General features: G+C 40.8%; 1 protein-coding gene across 8 annotated transcripts in view; it reads left to right on the top strand.

The window, feature by feature from the left end:
• The first annotated feature begins 72 nt into the window (after positions 1 to 72).
• The window catches only part of CPAMD8 (C3 and PZP like alpha-2-macroglobulin domain containing 8), a 63,797-nt gene continuing 42,983 nt past the window's right edge, over positions 73 to 20,886 (top strand). For 3 of the 8 annotated variants that reach the window (XM_055710410.1, XM_055710411.1, XM_055710409.1), the window contains exons 1-13: positions 9,434 to 9,623; positions 11,839 to 11,990; positions 13,256 to 13,278; positions 15,668 to 15,833; positions 15,972 to 16,024; positions 16,481 to 16,498; positions 17,484 to 17,538; positions 17,673 to 17,786; positions 18,592 to 18,676; positions 18,974 to 19,082; positions 19,554 to 19,781; positions 19,952 to 20,122; positions 20,501 to 20,629. In XM_055710410.1, the coding sequence (XP_055566385.1) occupies positions 9,541 to 9,623; positions 11,839 to 11,990; positions 13,256 to 13,278; positions 15,668 to 15,833; positions 15,972 to 16,024; positions 16,481 to 16,498; positions 17,484 to 17,538; positions 17,673 to 17,786; positions 18,592 to 18,676; positions 18,974 to 19,082; positions 19,554 to 19,781; positions 19,952 to 20,122; positions 20,501 to 20,629 (1,386 nt within the window). In that variant the 5' untranslated portion in view covers positions 9,434 to 9,540. Of the gene's footprint in view, positions 3,544 to 4,180; positions 4,277 to 9,433; positions 9,624 to 11,838; positions 11,991 to 13,255; positions 13,279 to 15,667; positions 15,834 to 15,971; positions 16,025 to 16,479; positions 16,499 to 16,824; positions 16,956 to 17,483; positions 17,539 to 17,672; positions 17,787 to 18,591; positions 18,677 to 18,973; positions 19,083 to 19,553; positions 19,782 to 19,951; positions 20,123 to 20,500; positions 20,630 to 20,886 lie in introns of those variants that run through there. The other 5 variants (XM_055710412.1, XM_055710414.1, XM_055710413.1 and 2 more) reach the window with 5 other exon arrangements.

Genomic DNA, 20,886 nt, shown 5'->3' with positions numbered 1-20,886 from the left:
GCTTTTGTTTCCATCTGGGCTTACGTAGGGCTAATGCTACACAGTAGATGCAGGGATGGAATTAGAGGCGCTAACCAGTCCCGATTGCAAGCTGTGACCTCCTGGCACCCATAATGCTGAGGCCAGAAGATTGTGAATGTGGAGAGAAACCTCAAACCTAACTACTGGGCGAGGGCCTTAGAGTGAGTATGTTGTGTTACAAACGTACATGCCAGATGTGGCGTGTTTTTTCTTTCCATTTTTGTATATGGCATGCATTTCTCTCTGAAAGACATGCAGTATCCTGGTTTGGTTTTTTCACCTGTGGAACCTCTTTCTGTGATGTTTTTTCAAAAGCTTTGCTTTGTGTTGCCTGCATAGTGGTATGTTTCTGGCTTAAGCTGTGTCTATAAATCTTTTGGGCCTACTCAAAAAATACTTGGAGTATTTGCCTTGCACTCCTTGAAGTGCTATTCAGACTTTCTTCCTGGCATTACTAAGAGTCTAACTAGATTCTTGTCTCTTATTAAAAATCAGGAGTAAATGAAGCTATAGTAATGGGATCAGTAAGATGTGCCATGCACTGGATGAGAAGTCAATATATAACGAACTACTAAAACCCTCCTTGTATAACATCAGTGTCCTTTTTTCCAGAGCAATGTATTCGTGACCCAGTGGGAAGGAAATGTGTTTTTTTAAGGTATTCATCTGTCATTTCTTCTTCCTTAAACACATTAGATGATCTGCACCTAATAATTCACCTGTGTGTGCTGCCCTTCAGCGTGTGAGGCATAGGTGCTGCATGCAGCAGGATCGTGCTCGGGGTCAGGAACATGAGCTGTGCCTATGAAGTTGGCCACTGGATGGGGAACTTCACTAAGCAGTCGAATCATAGGTTAGCTGCGAATTAGTTGTCTCTGTTTTTGGTGGATGGAGATCTCATTAGAAATGCTCCTGTATGATGAAACTGCTGATCAAACAGCTGTTTTTAATAGGTTTGGGTAATTGCTAGGATGTATGTCCTCATGCCTTTAACCTGCTTATGATAAGTATGTCATTCTAAGACTCAGAAAGTTGAGGGATCTTCTTAAATATGAGGGATTTAAGGGATTAAATGAAAATCAAGTTTATAGGATCTTGATAAGTCTGTCCCTACAGGCATAAGTCAGAATATCTTTCTTAGGGTTTCTTGATGGTAGACTTCATTGCTGGTCTAAAAAAAAGAAATTATTGAATTAAACCCGTCCTTCGCAGTCAGGTGGCTTTCTACCATTGAGATACTAGTGTTTGCATGTATATATACACCCAAATGTTACTTAAGCAACAGACAGCAATACAAATTTTCACTAAAAAGTGGAATGCTCTTAGTTCTCTTCCCTGAAGAAGGGTGGCAAATTCTGCTTGCTATGATCACAATTAAAGGCTCTAAATTTTCTGGGGCAGTAGTTCATCCTTGCTGCTGCGGGCAGCAGTCATTGTCTGTACAATAAGCCTAAGGCAAAGTGGGAGTCCTGGAGCTAAAGGCCAACTGCATGTACAAAACAATGAAGTGCTTGGGGATGTGCACTCATTGTTTTGGAAGAATCATAGGCATTGATTTGAGCATTCTGGTCATTCTTTTTCTTAAATTCAACACTAGTGTAATTCTTTGTACAAATGATAGAAGCGTTAGATAAAGAAGCCTAGCCTGTCCAGGAAAGAATTTTAAACTGTTTTGAACTGAGACTTTTCAATCTTGATTCTCTTGAATATTCTTTCTAAGTGGTTCTGTTTTGGCTCTTTGCAGAAGTGTTTTAGCCTTGTCCACCTTGAAATAGCCGCAGAATTAGATGCTGCCATATTTAACACTGTACAAAAACAACAACAAAGAACTGCAGAATCATTGGAGCAGGAGCTAAACAGATGTGACACCACTTATTTTGTATTTTCCACTTATTTTCTGACAATGTCACATGCTCTGAATCGGTTGGAATCCTAAACAACTTAAGCGTTCTTTTTATTCAGGTTATCAATATCTTTTTTTAAGCCTAGAATTAATAATGTTCCTCCTTCTGTAACCTGCATCGATGTAGATTTAGTTTTTGTGGTATCTAAATTTGTACAGTACTTACTATCTATCTATTCATCTTCTAGGCCAGAAGTTCTTGTTGACTGATTGTTAACATTCATGTGTTCTAAAGTGCTTTATTTTTTTTTGTTGGGGGGGACGGGGGAGAGCAGAGCAGAGCAGCACAGGGAAGTGCTTTTAACAATTGCTTTTAGTTTTTGGAAATGAGCCAGCTAGGTCTGAGAGCCTGAGTGGGGAGGGGGGAGCACAGAAATGTAGGTATTCAGCCCTGCAAAATTCTCATAGTTCTCTAAAAAGCAACTGGCAAAGACTTTAAACTAGATTTGCTCTGCACAGATTGCCTTGCCTGGATTCCAGCATTTCTTGGGAGGCTCTGACCATATACTCTTCAGTTATGCTGGTGTTGTCTGACACTTTTGACCACCAGCTCAGGAGGGCTGAGTCTAAGCTTTTTTTGCTGTAATTCCTGTGCTCCGTGCTGTAGGGTCACCAGTGATCAAGGTAAGGTCTTGCCTATGGTGCACTACAGTGGAGCTGCAGCCCAGGAGATAATCAAGGCCTGTTTGTCTCTTCACTGCTACCCCCAATCCTACAATTCCTTCAGTTCTTTGCTCACACTGGCTTTGAATGGAGCTGATTCTTTGCTCAGCAGCAGCAAGTAAGCAGCTCGTGACCCCAGCAGATGTTTCTGCATTTTAGGCTAATGAGAATTTACTGGATTACTGCAGCCTTCCCTGCCTCAGAGTAAATACTACTTTGTTGGAGATCTGGAAACTCATACTGAATATGATAAACAAACTGGCTGGTCTGTGATTGCCAGGACATGAAAAAGAGTTCCACGGCAGCAGAAGATCTAACAGCTCTGAAATGCACCACTGAGCCACACCAATTAAGAGCATTTCCAGTGATTGTGTGAGCATTCCTGTTCAACTCATAGAAATGATTTTTAGGTTGTTTCTTCCACTGCATTTGTGTGGTCTGTAAAGCACAAGGATGGAGGGTGAGGTTTGCAGAGGAGTCTCAAATGCCTCTGAGTTTCTTTTAAAATAATAATGGATATGCAGGACCTGTTGAGCTTCCTGCTATTTCAGGATCTTAAATTTCATGTGTTAGGGAAGCAAACACAATTTGCCTCTTAAACAAAAACTTAGTTATGTCTTATGTAGATAAAGTGTATTTGGAGATGGCCTGTAGGGTACCAAAATTGCATTCCTTGTTTTAATATCTATTGCATGGGGGGGTGGGGTAATTAAACAGCTGATTGAACAGTAGTTTTCAGGACTGCTAACCAAAAAGATACTCTGGTGCTTAATCTTTTCAGCAGTCAAGCTTTGTTGTGTGTTTCTTCAGAACTTCGACAGTATTTCTGTAAGTGAAATGGTAAACAAGTATCTAGGAGCGCAGCACTGATCCCCAGCTAAACCACGATGAAGCTTATTAGCTCGACTATAGACGATGTCAGTACACTTAGGCAACTACAGCGTATTATTGACAAGGTAAGTATAGAATCTCTATAGGCAGTACCCAAAGATGTCAAGAGCCCGTAACCCTTTCTTGCTACCTTCTTTCTCTTGAGAAATTTGTCTTCACCTAACTGAACAAAATCAAATTTCTCGACTTAATATGATTTGTATGATAAAAGGACACCTCCACCTGTTCCTAGTTATATAGGTGTCCAGCTGAATTTTTAGTAACCCTGAGTGTGGAGACTTCACAGCCTCTCTAGATCCCTTATTTCTGTATAAAACTCCCACCAAACACTTGACTATGCACAAACTTATATTGCATAGGTCGTATGTAGAGGCGGAGAAGAAAACTGGGAAGTAATTTCTTGCTAAATGACTTAATGACAACTGCTGCTAATTAAGCATGGTGCTCTATTCCTGTTTTAAATCAGCATGTGGCCATAGGAATGACTTCTTAGCACCATTTCAGTCATTTTGTCAGGAATTAAATGGTATAGTACTGTGAAAGATCAGCCTCTTTTGTTCTGTAGATGATTAATAAACATTTTTGACATAACTGTAATAATTACGTTCTCAATGCCATTATCCTATTGTTATATGCTACTCAGATTACATTCTTATTTTAGATGTGCTCTTTAATTATCCTTTCCTTGTAATTTTGTTCTAGAGATGCTTGTATGCCTGGGAGGCAGGATCAGTCTTGTTTCTACCACTCTGTATCTGGACTGATGTAGTTTGTTAAAAGACATTAACCTCATGGCTGGTAAGCTTGCAGTAGTACAGCAAAGCTGATAGGACACTTTTTTTGCAGTTATCGGTTTCTACATTACATATCTATGTTTGGCTAACAGAAAGGAGGCTGTCATAGAAACACAAAAGGAGAACAAAACTAGGAGTTAAAGAAATGGGTGTGGGGTTTATACCATGAATATAGTGCTGTAAAAATTAACTAGAGACCTTTTTCTTGTCTGATGGTATGTAATGACTGACATGAATGTTTTTTCCATTGGGAGGGGGGCACAAATGATTCTGGCTTCCCTAAGGCTGGTGACTTGTCCAGTTTTGGGTGTTTTTTAATTTTTCACCCACGTTCTGCTGAAATCTAGTGTGTACGGTACTTCATGCAAAACTAAATAAATTAGTTGGTTTTACTTATGTACACAATTTACGCATATATTATCAAAATCTTTAAATAAGTGAGTATTACCTCCTGTGCCTTTAAGTCTGGTCATCTGTGTGGTGGGTTAGTGATAATACTCATGCTGAGGCAGTTAAAAAGGGCTAATTATTAATGGTGTGATCCTACCACTTGATTCTTGTGAGTAGCCTTACAGATTTGAATTTTGCAATTGAGTGGAAAAAAGCAAAAGGAGGCACAGCTGAGAGCAGCAGTACTCAAGAATTAGTATTATTTAGAGCTTAGTGTTAACTCTTATTTTTTGTTTGACACATACCTGTCTGATAAATTTAACATTACACATAGCTTATTTACTAGGTAGATGGGACTTTTGGAGGGGAAGTTCTTCTGCAGAGTAACGATGAGAATGTACAAGTGGTCAGGATATTAATTAGATCTACCAATACAGATTTATTCACACCTTCTTCTATAAATTGCAGTCTCTCCCTCACCTTTCCAATGCACCAGTATAGCCATACCAATCCCCCGCACCACAGACTTTCAACCTGGACAAGTGCCTGAGATTCCTAAAATTTCATGAGGAGCAGAATTATGTTTTTTGTAAACGAAATAAAAATCTGAACTATGCACAGTGCAAGCGGGTGGGTGAATATGGCCCATAGATTTCACTGATGAATAGTTTTTATACATAAGCAGTTCTTATAGAACTTCCTTTAAACTCTTAACTATTACCAGATGTGGGTTGCAGGCGGCTGCTGGAATTCCAACACCTGTTGCATCACACTAAATAGGATTCATTTTGGCAGGCACAGAAAATTCCATTTCAGTAACTAAATAGTTTGAAATGATATCTAAAGCCTCTTTTTTACACACACACCCCCCAGACCAAGCTGATCCTAGCCTTATTTACAGGATTGCACATACTTTCATAATTAGAAGATGGTTTGCAGTCTTTAGAGAATGTAATTGCCTGATATTGCTTGTAGTCAGTAAATACCAAATAGAAAATCTTCAATTTTGGAAGAAATCTCTCCTTTAAAAAATGTTAACAATGATTTAAAAGGGCTGTACTCCACATAATGATAATTTCTAGCTGTGGCTTTTGAAATGTAGAAATACAGAGTTTTGTGTTCAAAAATACTGCAGCATTATGCTGCAGATGATGGACCTCCATTTTAGAAGTGTACTCTGCTGCATTTATCAGTTCATTGTTGAATCCAGTTGCTGCTTTGAAGTCCATACCCAGAGCTTTTTCAGAGATGTGGATGACTACAGAATGGGTGTTTAGTGGCACTTCGACTTTTTTGGTACATATTCTGTAGGTCTCAGACATGAGCCTGTAAGGAATCCTTTGTGGGTCTGCTCTAGAAAAGAGGTATGGATTAAGTGTAGAGATAATTCTTTTTTTAGGAAACATGATGCTGTTTCACTCAAAACGTTTCTGATCTTTGCAAAATTATTACAAAATCATTGCTTTGATTGGTGAGATATTGTACATCAATTATAGGCTGCTATACAATGAGAACAGCAGATGTGCTTCATTTTCAGGGCTGCTATACCATGAGAACAGCAGAGGTGCTTCATTTTCATTTTGCCTCCTTGTATTCTTTAATCAAAAGATTCCAACATGATCTTAAGTGTTACTCTTAGGAAGGAGACTAACATTAGTGTTGCTGTTTTGCAGGCAGGAAAATACTGAGGCGTATAAAGTTCTGTATCTGAGAATATGATGAAGCTGAAAAAGAATTTGGAATTACCAGATTTTGCTTTATCTTTGCATGTTTCAGTTTGTCTCAAAAAAACCCCAAAAAAACCAAACACACCCACCCCCACCCCCCACCCCCCCAAAAAAAACCCCAAAACCAGAAAAAACCCCCACAAAACATGCCAACTTTAATGTATTTTTTAGTAAGTTGCTTCTCATAAAGCCTAGCTGGCTTGCTTGGGAAACAATCTCTATGGATCTAGAGTTTGAATAAACTGAAAGAGAATGCAACACTAAAGAAGAATCCACTCTTAATTTAGACAATCCAGCTATTGACATTTCTAGTTAAGTTGCAAGGCCAAGCTGTGTTATGAAACAGTTATTTTATTAAAGAGTATCATAAACTGTTTGAAGTGAGACCTAGGTTTGACAGATTCGATGCAAGTTAATGATGATTTCAACTGTGCCATAGTTGCATTTAGTATAGAGAAAGAAAACTAATGTTCTAGCCAAACATTTGTAGAAAAATACAGCTGTTATAATGCCCACCATTCAGATTTTTTTATCTAATTCCATGTAAAACCAGTGTAATGCCAGTCAAACAGACATCACCCCGAAAAATACTAGTGCAAGCTTTGTGGAGAGCATTCATGTCTTAAGCTAATTAACATAATCAACAAAATACATTACTGGTTCTTACAGATACAGTCTCACTTATAGCCTTGACCATCACAGCTGGTACAACTCCTAGTACAGCATTTGAGTACAATTATACATTCTGAAGAACGGGAGATCAGAGGTAAAGCCCTATATACTTTAAAGATGGAGAGAAAAGATGTGTTAGGAGGGCCTCTTTTTGACTTCGTGCTTTCTTGCACGTGTCTTCAATTTTGGGCGAACAAAAGAGTCCCTTGATAGCTCTCATAGCATTGTTTGTCATGTGAAGATACATGAGCAATGAAATGAGCAAGAGAGGAGCAGTTGGGCTTAAATAGCACAGCAGCAAGCAAAATGGATTCAGCTTACATAATATTAAAAGCTGAAAGCTGCTCCAAGACATTCTGCAACTCCTCCCACAGATGAGCTATAGCTAGAAAAATCCCACTAAAAATAAATAAAAATAACCTTTCCCATGGTGGTGAACAATCTTAAAAAAACTTCTTGTTCAGTAGTGGGAGCGTAATTCCAATGATCTTATTGTATTGAATAAAACTCCTTCAGTTCTCTGCCCTGATCTTGACAAATCTGTAGACAAACAGTAAAGGACTGTTGATGTAGTAAGAGGGGTTTAACTAGGTGGTTTCTTTAACACTTCTAAACTTGCCTGGCTGTGATTTTACACTGTTGTGTCCAGTCCTAGAAACTGCAGTGAGCCTTGCAAAATAAATAGTCCTTTTGATTTGGGACTCATTTGTTTGGTACAAAGAATTTTCAGGTGAGGCACGTGTTTCAAAGCCCTAGCCTAGGTGGTCGTTGGTTTTTGTTTAAGTTTTCCCTCTTCTTCTAGACTTGTTAACACCTCTCCACAAAAATAAGACAGTGCTGTTTTAAGACAGGTTTAAGTAGGAAAATGTAGCCACATCTAGCAGTGTTATCCATTACTGAAGATAATCTGAACTTATCAAAAAGCTACTGAGTTTTTTGAAGTGATGTCTCGTACTAAAATTAGTGTATGTTTCAAGCAATATAGAAATTTAGGCACCATTTTGTGCTCTCCTGGCTGGGGCCTGATCAGCCTGTGAAGTCGTGTTGGTGAAGTAGACGGGGAAACCTCATTCCTTTTTGATGACTTTGTGTTTTTAGGGAATGGATTGACTTGCAGAAAATGTGTTGGTATTGATACTGCTAAAATATATGGTGATTGAAATAATTTTGAAAGAGAAAAATAATTTTAAAAGTTTAGCAGCTTTAGCAACATGATTTGCTGGTTTTCTTGTGAGAAGCTAGGAGAAAGGGCTTTTGGTAAACCATTAAATTAACTTTTGGAAACAAATCTGTATTTTTGCTAAATTAAATGCTGGACTCCATATCAGTGATTTTTAGAAGAAATGGAACTGAGGTTCAAATAATGAAAATAATCTAGAAAAAAATAGTATTTTTAAAGTTTTTTTCAGGGGGGTGGGGGGTGTTGGGGTGTGGGCGAACTGATTCAAACTACCTATGTGGCAGGTTTTCATTTATTCATGGGAGGAGAGCTCAGCTCTGTTGAGGTACATCTGGGATTCTGCGTTGTCTCCAGCAGGGATGGGAGAAGTCATTCTTTGATATCTATGTGCAGCATTGAATCCGTCGCTGTGAGACTTGGCATTTACTCTGTCACCTCGAGTTTGCTGTTGCCTTGCATATGCTTCTCCCGCTGCACCCTCTTCAAACTGGTGTAGTGAGGGCTCCCCCTCCTGTCTCGAGCCCCTGTGACCACGGACTAGGACAGAGGGATGGAGATGGATAGATCAGGGCCTAGGGATGGAGGAGGACAGAGCAGCATCAGTGCCGGCACCGAGTTCTGAGTTGGAGAGCAGTTCTTTGGCAACACTCAGAGGAGTGCCTGGGAGTACAAAGACTCATTTAATGGGGCCAGCCCATGCGGGGGGATGCTGTGCCCAGGTCCAAGCTGCTGGGACCTTTAGGGAGTTTTGGGGACCTGAGCTTCTGCAGCTCCTGCATCTGCGTGAGGCACACCGGCCCCCCTGGGGAAGCCGAGGCGGAGGGCAGGGAGACCAGGCAGGTACTCCCGGGGCTGGCTGGGCTCGACGGACGAGGCACCGGTGCCGGAGCAGCCGGCCCGGCTGGGCTGTCAGAGCTGCAGGGGAGGGGGGTGGTGGTGGTGGTGGTGGTGGTGGGGAGCGGTGGCCGCAGGTGGGAGCCCGCCGGGGCTGGGCGGGCAGCGCACCTGGGACCCGGCCGGGGCGGGCTGCGGCGGGGCCCGGCCCCCTCCCCCGGTGCACGCTGTCAGGAGCAGGCGGGGAGCCGCAGACAAAGAGCGGGGGCCGGAGCCGGAGCCTAGCGGGCACCGGGGCCAGGAGGGGGCGGCCCGGGGGCGGGGACGCGGCGGGGGCGGTGGCCAAAGGCACCGGGGAGCCGAGCCCGGGAGCGGGGCGACGGGGAAGCTCGGGCTGCGCTTGCCGGGAACAAAAGGCTCCTCCTGGCCGCGGAGATCGCCGTGGCCTGTGGCTCCCGAGCCACCATGCCCCGCAGGGAGCCCGGCTGCGCCTGGGGGGTCCTCTTGACCCTCTGCAGCCTGAGCGCAGCCCAGCCCCGGGAGAGGCAGTAAGTACCGGGAGGAGGTCGGCAGCTTCCCCGTAAAGGGTGGCGGGGGGGACGCGAACCCCTGTGCTCCGCTAAGGGCTCCGGGGGTGGCTGCACCAACCACTTAACAAAGCCTGAGAAAGTCCCCTCGAGGGGCTGGGGTCGGGGAGGCGAGCTGCGGCGGCTCCCGAGCCTGCAACACGTTTGTACTCGCCGGTGCAAAAGTGCATAGCAGAGGGAAAGGCGGGGGGCGGGGGAGGGAGGAGGAGGAGGAGGAGGAGGGGGGGGGGGGGGGGGGAAGAAGAAAGCCGCCACAGAAATACCTGCCTCTAGCTCCTCCAGCGAGTGGTTGCAAAGCTTTTATCTGCAAACAATTATTTAAGGAATCCGGGGTGTTGCGCAGGGGCTGCTGTTGTGCTTGGGATGGTTGAAGGTACTCTTGGTTGCTCCCGAAGAGCATGTGAGGCATTCTTGTGGGGAGAATCATCCGGGTTGAATCCACAGCTCGTTCTGGTGTGTTTAGGTTAGCTTTGGTTAAGGTTTGCTTTGTTCTTTACCCCGAGCTTATTCTAGCCCATCAACATCATTGAATAGCTGCATTAACTGAGTGCCATGGAGAACTTATTTTCACTTGCTTACTAGGAAATATTTCATGTCCTGCCAAGTTTTAGTGTAACCTGACAGAGCTGTTAGTCAAATGTGCATAAAGGATCTGTCCAGTCACTGTCAAGTTAACTGTTTAATTGTCAAGTTAAATATTGAAATGCCACTTATTAAGTGATTTAAATGGCTGTACCAATGGACTGATACTTCAGAAAGACTTGCACCAATTTAGAACAATGTGAATACATGTGCTTCACATATGGCACTATAGTGCTGTGCTTATGTGACAGTTTGAATCTAATCATTTCATACTGGATGCAGATGGTACTCTTTCTCCCTCCACAGCTAGATGGGCTGTCTTTCTTACCAAGAATTTGCAGGCTAAGTAGTAACTTTTTATTGTTATTTATTATTGTTCTGATGAATTTTCAAACCTGGCAACCATAAGGTTTTGAATCTGCAAGTACCCCATGCGATTTAACTCAAATGCCACAGAGATCTGAACTTCCTTTGGGGGTAGTGGGATCTCCATGGCAATGAGGCCTGCTGAGAGAGAAACATGGGGTTGGAATTTGATAAAAGATTACTTGGGGGGCTGTAAAACACCATCATCGTCATCCCAAAGTGATAATTAATCATGAACTAAAGCAACCTGGCTTATGGAACTGTAGAGAGGCATGAGCTGAGAAATTTGGCTTAAAGTCATATGAGCAATTGCATTGTTTTAAAAGTTCCTTTTGGTTAGAAAAAACTCCAGAAAGGTGTGTCATGAAGAGAATATAAATGTGTTGCTTACAGCCCAACGCATCAAAAAGCTCAGAGCCTGTAATGCTTTTAGTTGGCAAGTTCATGGCATGGTGCCATTCAGCACAGAGTAATGGTACAGATTCCATTCAGAAACAAGGGTTGTAGTATATATGGGAGGTCATCTAGGGTGGCTTTAAAACTGTATTTGTGCCTGCTAAAATAATTCTTTTTTGCTGGGGTTCTTAAACTTGCAGGATATAATTGAACACAAAAGTGGTAGCAGAACAGAATTAGAGCCCAGTCTTGTAACTGCAGTTTCTGGGCTGCTTGTATATAAATTGGGAGGTTAGACATGTGACACATATGCAAGACTGCCTCATAGAAAGTGTGGAGTGTCAGCACTGAGAGTCATTTTTTTAATGTATCAGGTTGAACCATGAAAAATAGAGGCAAAAATGTTAGAAGTATCTAATCTGTTTCAAAACAAAGCATTATCTACAAAACTCTATTGGAGGTTTAGGTGCCCTCTTACTCTTTTGTGAGTTTCAGCTTTTTTATGATTAGCTAGTTGTAGATTTAGTTTGTTTTTATATATAGCGTATAAATAAATCTATAGTTTACATGCAATAAACATTAATGCTACTGTCTTTAAAGAGTAAGCATTTGTAAGCCACTTAGGCTCTGTTCATTTCTACGTGCATTCTGCATTTATTTTATGCATATTAGAGACAGGCCTAGACTGATGGTGGGTGCAAATGTGATGCTGCAGGGCAAATATGTTACAGAGTAATCTGTTCTTTTCCTTTTGTCATACATAGTGACTTACAAGCAAAGATCGCACTCTTGTTTCTGTTCTTGACCATCCACCTCCAATTTTGCTCCTCAGGGGCTATTTGATTGCAGCACCTTCTGTTTTCCGATCTGGCGTTGAGGAAGCCATAAGTGTAACCATCTTTAACTCCATCAAGGAGACAACAGTCCAGATTCAGTTAGTAGTCAAAGGAGAAACTGTGTCACGAGGCCATGGAACAGTTCTGGGTAAGTTCCTGTAAGTCTGACCTTGAGAACTAGTTTATAAGTTGAGGTGCTGTGGGAGCACACCAGTACCTCTTTGAAAATTGCTTTAGGTTATGACAGAACTGGAACCAAACTGATATTTAATTAATTGACTGCTGCTAAACGTTCTCAGTTGATTGTGCTAATGTGGTTTTTATGTATGTGATCTGAAATATCCAAGGCTGATAATTGTGGAATACCAAGACATACAGAGGCCCTAGATAATTGATATTAAAGAGTTTTATAGTGAGTATCTCTCATTTTGAAACCGGAATGTTTGACACTGGGAAGCTGTGTAAGGAATGATACAAGTTCACTTTAAAGAAAAATACACAATTACATCATCATCATAAATTTTCTACCTTATTTTCAAATGAGACTGCTGAAATGCAGTCTCCCCAGTCTTCAGGACTGAGTAGGGCTGAGAGAGGTGGTAATATTTGTGCAGTTGGGTAAGTCTTTAAAATCCAAGACAGATACCTCTCTGTCCTGTGTGTAAAGACAAAAAGTGTTTTGGTTATGTCCAGCTTAAAACCGAATGAATTTACCTTAGTGCAAATGAAGTCCAGCAGCACTGTTCCACCACTGCTACTAGTGGTGTAAGCTGTAATGTAGACAAGGCTCAGGCAATCAGGCTTTTTAACCATCATGCTTTAACCCTTCTGTGTGTAAGAACTGGGAGTTATAGAAAAAACATTTCCTTTCGTGGAACAGATTGTTTCTGGTTTTATCCTCCTCTTCTCTTTGAAATTGGCTGACAATTGCTAAGTAATTCAAAGGGAGTGTTGCTTACACATGTGGACAACATATGCTAAAGAGAAATCTTGGGTATGGCTGTATGCAGCAATCAAAATAGATTCTGTGAGTGTTTGTTTTGAGAATTATTCAAGTCCCAAAAGAGGTCAAGTCTGTTTTACAGCAAAATACTTCTGTAAGCGTAGGATACCCTGTGCTGAAACCTCAGCCTTGGTGGTACTCTCTAACTGTAGAGCACTTTGCAGTTTACCTTGTGCAAAAATTGTAAATAAATGTTGACCCAGTTCATTTTGGAGAGCTCTACTAGGTCTGACTTGCTCACCCTGCAGATTGTTTTACACAGTACATGAAAATTACTTCAGGTGAAATCATAATGAAGGGGTACTGCAGCTAGCAGTTCTGTGACATGGCATCTCCTTTCAGTCAACTGCAAATGTCTAAAATGTTAGTACCGTAGCCTGAGGAGAATAACTCTCTCTCTCTCATTTCAGATAAAAGAACAATTAAACTGAAGGTGAGTGTCAGTTATTTTAATGTTTTTGGTGAAAACATGAGGGACTTGTCTTCAATCACATCAGGCATTGCTCTCTGAGCAGCTGCGGCACAAATACAGGTCATGTTCTGGTGCACACACTGAGGAGGATGCAAGCTTTGCAAGAGGAAGAGCGAAGAATGAAAAAACAAAGCTTAATCCATCACAGCTTATCAGGCCCTTACACCACTGAAGAAAATCAATGGCTGAATCTGTGTCTCATTGTCAATGTAGAACTTTGTTGTGATTATTTTATAAGAATGGCAGTACATATGGCTAATTAAGTGATGTGGAGCATTGCACAGACCACTGAAATCCATAGTAGTGGCAGGTTATTGAACATTGTGTCTCTGCTAGTTACTCTGGTAATGCTATATTATTTAAAAAGCATAGTTTTTCACTAGTTTTGCTACGTTTTAACCATTGACATCAGTAATATTTTTGCCATCAGCATAGTCCATAAAATGAAGCTTACACTTGCTGAAGAGATGGAGGGAATGAGAACAACTTTTTTATTTCCAAAGAGGATTTGTAGTGGAGTAAAAATATGATGAAATTAAATGCAATTCTGGCAGAGAGTTGCACTAGCCATTAAAAAGACATTAAATACGCTTACCTTAGTAAATTACATTTTTAAAGCAGTATCTGGCTTTATTTGAATCCCTAGGATACTGGAGATCTGAGGTGCAGTGAAAAGTAGTCATTCTTACAGCAGAAAGACATCCTGTGAAAGATCTCCCCTGCTCTGCACCTTGCATGAGTTATCCTTCCTCATGCCACAGAGTGAGCTAAATGCTACTAGTTCAGAGTTCACTGTTCGTTGAAAGAAGTAATTTAGTTTATGCTATATGTAGGACCAAGTGATACCATACAGAGAAAAATGAAGCCATTTTCTTGGTTTCTGTGAGATAATTTGGCTGTGCTAGTACAGGACCTTCGTCTTCATCTCTCTTCCTAGATCTTTGAAAAGTAGGGTTTTCAGTCTTGTTGATAAAGCATGATCAAAACATTTGCAACTGGAAGAGGTGTATTATGTGTATCATGTGTGGTGATTTGTGGTGGAAGATTATTGCTTCAAGTGTAGGCAAAATAGAGCTGGACTGAAGAACAAGTCTTAAAAGTGTTGGATCTGTTAACTTAGGACTTGCTTTGGAGTTGTCAGCTCTGATGGGAGGTAAATGGGGTAGGTGAAACAAATCATATAAATATTAAATTGTGATGCGCTTCTGGAATAGCAGTAGGCTCTGGATAGTATACTAGATGAATCCCTGTAGCATATGACCCTGGGGAAAAAAATTTCCGTACTGCATCGCTAGCTCTTGATTGAAGCTGGTCATGTCTGAATAAGTCTCTTCTGTGCAGTGCCATAAGAAAAAATGGCCTCTTTTCAGTAGATCCAGGTATTTGGGAACAGTTCTATTGTATTACTGTAGCAGAGCACCTACTGCATCATCTACATTATCACTGGCCTGTAAGTAAGCTAAAGCCTCTGATTCACAGAAGGCTAACTTGCTTAGCGATGGTCTGTTGTGCCCGATTGGATCTCCTCTGCCTTGGTGGCGTACCCCAGAGTTGTCTTTGCCTTCTCTGTAATTACTATATGGCTGATGTTGATACTGCTCTGTCCTGTCAGCGTTTAAACTGTGCCTGGGAATTAGGTTCTAGGAAGGGTTTGATACTTCCTCACTCTTTACTGTGTTAATGTACAAGTGTGTAAGTATTACTTTCATTTTGAGAAGGTGTCATGTAGACCTGTGTAATAGGAAACATCAGCAGTTATACCAAATGCTGTAATTTCTTTATCCAAAGACTCACTGTTGAATAAAATATGCAGTTATTGCTGTTTTCATATTTATTTTATTCACTTTCAAATTATGACCTGTTATCATAATATTTCTGTATTATCAGACTTTTTGCTTCATAATTTTTAATCTAATTTAATTTTAAAAGTCTTTTAGTTCTCTGAAGAACTGATTGAAAATGTGCAAGCGTGCATATTTTGTTTTGGCGGGGTTTTTTTGTGGGCTTATCCTTTTTTCCTCCCATCAGTAGAGCCGTGTCTTCCATAGCATGGTTGACTTCCCCATGTAACACATCATCTTTAGTGGAAGCTGCACATGTAGATCAAATACCACTTTGCTTGAGTGATAAAGGGCAGAAGAGAATTTCCTGCCTGTTTTTAGCATGACTTTACCTCCTTTGAAGTTTATACATTGGAAAATATCTAGTATGTTCCTCATTTTCTTTTTATTACTAACACATAGTTGCACTGAACAAGTGCCTGCTCTTTGCTCACTTCAGTGTCAGTTATGTTCCCCAGAAAGCGCAAAGGCTTTTCTGTGTCTTCCTCAACTTGTGGTCTGTTTTCTAGGTGCCTTCAGGACTTCGTGGACAAGCACATCTAAAAGTCTGGGGCAACCGGCATTTAGCAGAGGAAGGCTACATTTTTCACAACTATACCACAGTAACCATTGACAGCAAGGGATCATCAGTGTTCATCCAGACTGATAAACCTGTCTATAAGCCCAAGCAGAAGGGTAAAGTGACCTTGGAGAACTTGCCAGATGCTAGGGCTGCTTTCAAGCAAAACTTTTCTTGAGGGTAGATTCTAGGATGAGATATTCTGCTCAGTGTCAGCTGTGATGACTAATAAATTTCCTCTTTTCCTTTTTTAGTGTTGATAAACCTCTTTATGGTGACTTCTGACTTGAGACCAGTCAATGACAGGGTAAAAAAAACTTTTCTTTCACACTGTAAAATATGATGGAATACTTGGCAACCTGTGTTTTATTCTAACGTACATTTAGCAGAAATATAGTTGGATTTTTTTAACCTATTTAGGCATATCTTGGGATTGCTTGTTGTTATTTACAATTTAGTTGGTCACATTACTGATGAAGGAGAATACACGCTTTTGTAACACTAGGAAATATGATGTAACTATGCCAAAGCAGTTAGAATTTTTCAGACTTGCACTTTGTTTAGGTAATGCACGGATATGCAAGGTGTTACTTCTCCACTTGGATGTGTGAGGGAAATGTGTGTTTCTCAGGCTAGTCTTACCAAAATAGAGATGTTTAAACTTTGTCACTTTGTGCTGTGTCTCAGCAGTTCATCACAAGAAGCGGAAAAGTAGCTTTGTTTTGTAAAGCTTTTTATTCTTTTTTTTTTTCTTTCCTTTCAGATTGAAGCTTATGTGGTGGTGAGTATCTGTCTGCCAATCATCTAGCATGTATCCTATAGAGGCGCAAGATTCTTGTAGCCTTGAGAGGAACCAGTCATGCGTCTGTGCCTTTTCAAGTCCATTATGGCCGTTCCCAACTGTAACCTGTGCAATTATCTCTATCCCTGTGTCTTTAACTGATCTTTGTGTCTTGCTTTTTTTGTTATCATCAACAAATATACTTGTTTTCTACTTCAGTTTCAGAAATCCATTCCCATTTTTCAGCCTGAGAAGAAATTGGCTAGATTCACTGGGGTTAATAAATGTAACAGTCCCACTCAATTTCTCCCTTCTTTTCAATGCAGACACACTCCTATCCTTCATCTGGCTGGGCTGATATAGCAGGGCCATTCTCATCTCTGCACCCAAACATTATGATAGTGGACAATAGAAATTCATGGCAAGGAAAGGGTGCTCCTGTCTTCTTCCTTATGAGGTGAATGAGAGGTTCCTTCTGTGTCTAGTCTTTTTTTTTTTTTTTTTTTTTTTTTTTTTTAAACCATGTGTTTTCTTTAGCTGTCAGCAAGCAGAAGAATTCACCCTCTTGTTTGCATTCAGTCACAGATTTAATGCTGACAAAAACAGCGGGATTAATTTCATCTGACTTAGTCATCTAAAAAATGTCTTGTTAGTTGTACAGCTCCCTTTATTAATAGAAAGAAAGCATCTTCAGAGGCCAGTTCATCCCATCGAAGATAGGTGTCTTATAAGATAGGTGAAAGATCTGTCACTTGACAGTGCTTGTGTGCATTGGTTATAGAAGCAGTGTCCTTAAATGAGTCTGAATTTTAGAATACCCCCTGGTAAAGTATCTTCGGAAAAATTTTGGCAGGTGTTAGTTACATTTGAGCTGTTAGTGAAGTGTATATATTACAAAATGAAGTTCTTTGTTGCAAACTGAGTTAAATGTGTTCGTGATATTCATTTTCACTGTGATGTTTCTCGTTCCTAAACCACTATGCAGGATCCTCGGGGGTCTCGTATGATAGAGTGGAGCAATTTGAAACCATTTTGTTGTGGTAAGTTTCAAATTATTTTTTCTCAGTGTATTGTTGTTTGCCTTTGCTTCTGCTTATACTGAGTTGTGTTCAACAAGCCTTGACAAGGGATGATGAGTGACATGGAGTTCATAGTATGTTGTTTCCTTTTTCAGGTATTGTAAATATGACTTTTCCTTTGTCTGATCAGCCAGTGTTTGGTGAATGGCTCATATTTGCTGAAATGCAGGGGCACACATACAACAAATCCTTTGAAGTTCAGAAATACGGTGAGTTGTATCGAAATCAACTTTGGCTATAACTCCAAGTGCATTTGGAAGAACAAAATATTATGAAATGTTCTTACTTGAGATGAAACTTTTAAAAGGTCGTGAGGAAAAACTCTTTAGAGGCTATGTACTTCAGGGGTATAGACATTTGTAACTTAATCAAGCCCTTTGTTCCTGTCCTCCACACTTCATAAAGGACCTGAAATGGGATGTCATATTGTATGATCTATTCATGTAACAAAGATTTAATTTTGCTTTGGAAAACTCTTTAAGGTGCTTTCAGTCTGTCAGTGCTTTCCTTGCTTTCCCAGAGCCCTCCTTGAAATTCTGAATTCTTTTTTTTGCTACCCCCTTTTTCAGTCTGAGTCCCTCTGATGAAAGGTGGGCATCGTTACACCCAGCACACAATCTATGACATCTGACCTGATCACACAAGCATTTGTAGGCACTGACAACTGCTAATATCTCACCTGTATTCCTAACATATTGTGGAGGAGTCAGTAGCGAGTTGTCCTCTTTACCATGTATCTAAGAGAAACAGCTCAGGCTCAAATCCTGGAACACAGATTCCTCTGAAAAGCAGTAAAAATCTCAGGGTGTTTTGCTAAGGTCGTCTCGCCTAGATGGTCACAGTTTGCGACTTTTGTTGATTCGTTCTCTGCTGAGTTCTGTCCCTTCTAGTGTTAGCTACGCTGCCCTCATCTGACCATAAGCAGCGATCTTGTCAGAGCTGTATATGCTTTTGCTATAACCTGGACAGTAAGATCTCCTTGAAAAGATTCTGTTGTATTTCTTTTCATTGTAGTATTACCAAAGTTTGAGTTGCTGATTGATCCCCCTCGCTACATTCGTGACCTTTCACTCTGTGAAAAAGGAACTGTCCATGCCAGGTAGGAACATGTCCCGGATAAAGTTTCATTGTTACGGACTGTAGTACAGCCACAGGATGGTGCAGTCACTGGAGCTTGAATCTTCTGCAGACTTTTTGGATGCTTTCTGGTCCTTGTCAGAAGTTTTCCTATGTAAGAACCATCATAAAACGTGTTGACAATAACAAGCTGGAAAACATTCTGTGATATTTCTTTCTGTTTTCTAGATGTGCAGGTCACATGGTACTAGCCTTGATATAGTCAGGAAAATGCTGACTGTTATTCTGGAAGTTATTCATTATCTTCTTTTCATTGCAGATATACATTTGGAAAACCAGTGACAGGAAAGTTAATTGTCAATATGACTATAAATGGTGTAGGGTACTACAGGCATGAAGTGGGACACCCTGTCCTCAAGACCACCCAGGTGAGGGAGACCACGGAGTCAGCTGCAAAAAATTACCTGATCTGTACTCTTTGACATTAGTACCAGAGCTCTATTTAATGTTACTGATGGCATATCAGAAAATAAATGAATGAATGCAATAATTGGGTCCAGTGTAATAAAGATATTACGTATATTTACATTGTGTGTTTATGATTTGGGGGGGATGAGAATTTGTTGGCATAGTATTGATCTGGTTTTAGAGCATATAGTGGTGAGGGAGAACATGAGAATGAGGGACTGTGACAGAGCTAGTGGATGGATAAGGGAGGAAAATGAAACTTGCTTGCTTTCTTCCTTGCTTCGCCCACTCTCCAATTCATTCATTCCACATCCTTTAAAAATACTGCTGCAAACTCACTATAGCAAGTGCCTACACTTTAGATTTGGCTTCTAGACCCTTTTTGAGTGTGAATGCAAACTTATGTTTCTGTTCCCCAACACACTTTGTAGATTGATGGCTCTGCTGTTTTCAATGTGTGTGTGAAAGACATGATGCCAGCTGATGTTCCAGAACATTTTAGAGGCACAGTCAATATCTGGGCCACGGTGATCAGCTCTGATGGAAGCAAGCAGGTTACATTTGATGACTCAACACCTGTTCAGAAACAGCTGATTGATATCAAGTACTCCAAGGATACCAGAAAACATTTCAAACCTGGACTGCCTTACAAAGGAAAGGTAAGATTAAAAGTAGAGACACTGTCATGTGGCTGATATAAGGTTATACTGACTTCATCCCAGGATGTTATACCATGTTCTGGTGTATTTTTCCCACCTGCTGTTTCTGTCCTTGACTGGAATTGCCTATAATGTAAAAACTGTTGTTCTGTAAATGAAACACTGTGTAGGTAGAAGTCACTTACCCTGATGGAAGTCCAGCTAACAAAGTCACTATCCGAATTAAAGCTGAACTCACACCAAAGGACAACGTTTATACAAGTGAACTGGTATCAAGAAATGGCCTGGTGGAGTTTGAAATCCCCTCCATCCCTACAGCTGCCCAATATGTCTGGCTGGAGGTGGGTCAAAGCTCTTTATAGGATTAGTGGGCTTTAACATAACTAATCTTGTCAAACCTGCACTTTATAAATCAGTGCTACAAACAGGAAATCGGTGCCTTTTAGCTTCAACTTCTTGATTTAACTGCAGCAAACACTTGCTTTGTTTCTTGCTGCCAATAGAACTGGTGTTGATAACCATCATGAAAAGATGCTTCTTGGAATACAGCTTAACATATAGTAGTAAGGGTCTAGGATTTGGAGAGTAGTGTTGCTATGTAAGGATGACAAGAGATGAAGAGCTGGAAAGTATAAAATGGGAGATGGGGATACAATGTAAGAAGAGAGTACATCAGGCTTTCTATGTATGCGTAACATTCAGATGTAACTTTTGTTAAGACCAAAGTGACTGCGATTGATGGGAAACCATCTGGGGATCAGTATCTGCCAAACTACTTGTCCATCAGTAGCTGGTACTCGCCCAGCAAGTGTCACATCCAGCTCCAGGCACCAGATAAACCTTTCCAGGTATGTAGTCTTCATATTCAATTGTGGCAAAAACTGCATTTCTTGGCTTAAAGTACTTTGTTCTAATTAAATATTTCTAGCCATTTCTGTTTCTGGGATCCTGGACTGTTATTGTTTCCACTACAAAGTCTGAAGTAGCTCCATTTCAGCCACCAAATAAATAATTGTTCGATGTGGGCTGCACTTGGCTCTAAACAAAAAATACCTTTGATGCTTTGCACAGCACCTCATTCTCCTTTGTGCTGTGCAGACAGGGG

Source organism: Falco cherrug, chromosome 4 (assembly GCF_023634085.1).
Source record: "Falco cherrug isolate bFalChe1 chromosome 4, bFalChe1.pri, whole genome shotgun sequence".
Taxonomy (NCBI): domain Eukaryota; kingdom Metazoa; phylum Chordata; class Aves; order Falconiformes; family Falconidae; genus Falco; species Falco cherrug.
Note: the sequence above shows the minus strand (reverse complement) of the source record. Positions and strands in the feature narration are given on the sequence as shown.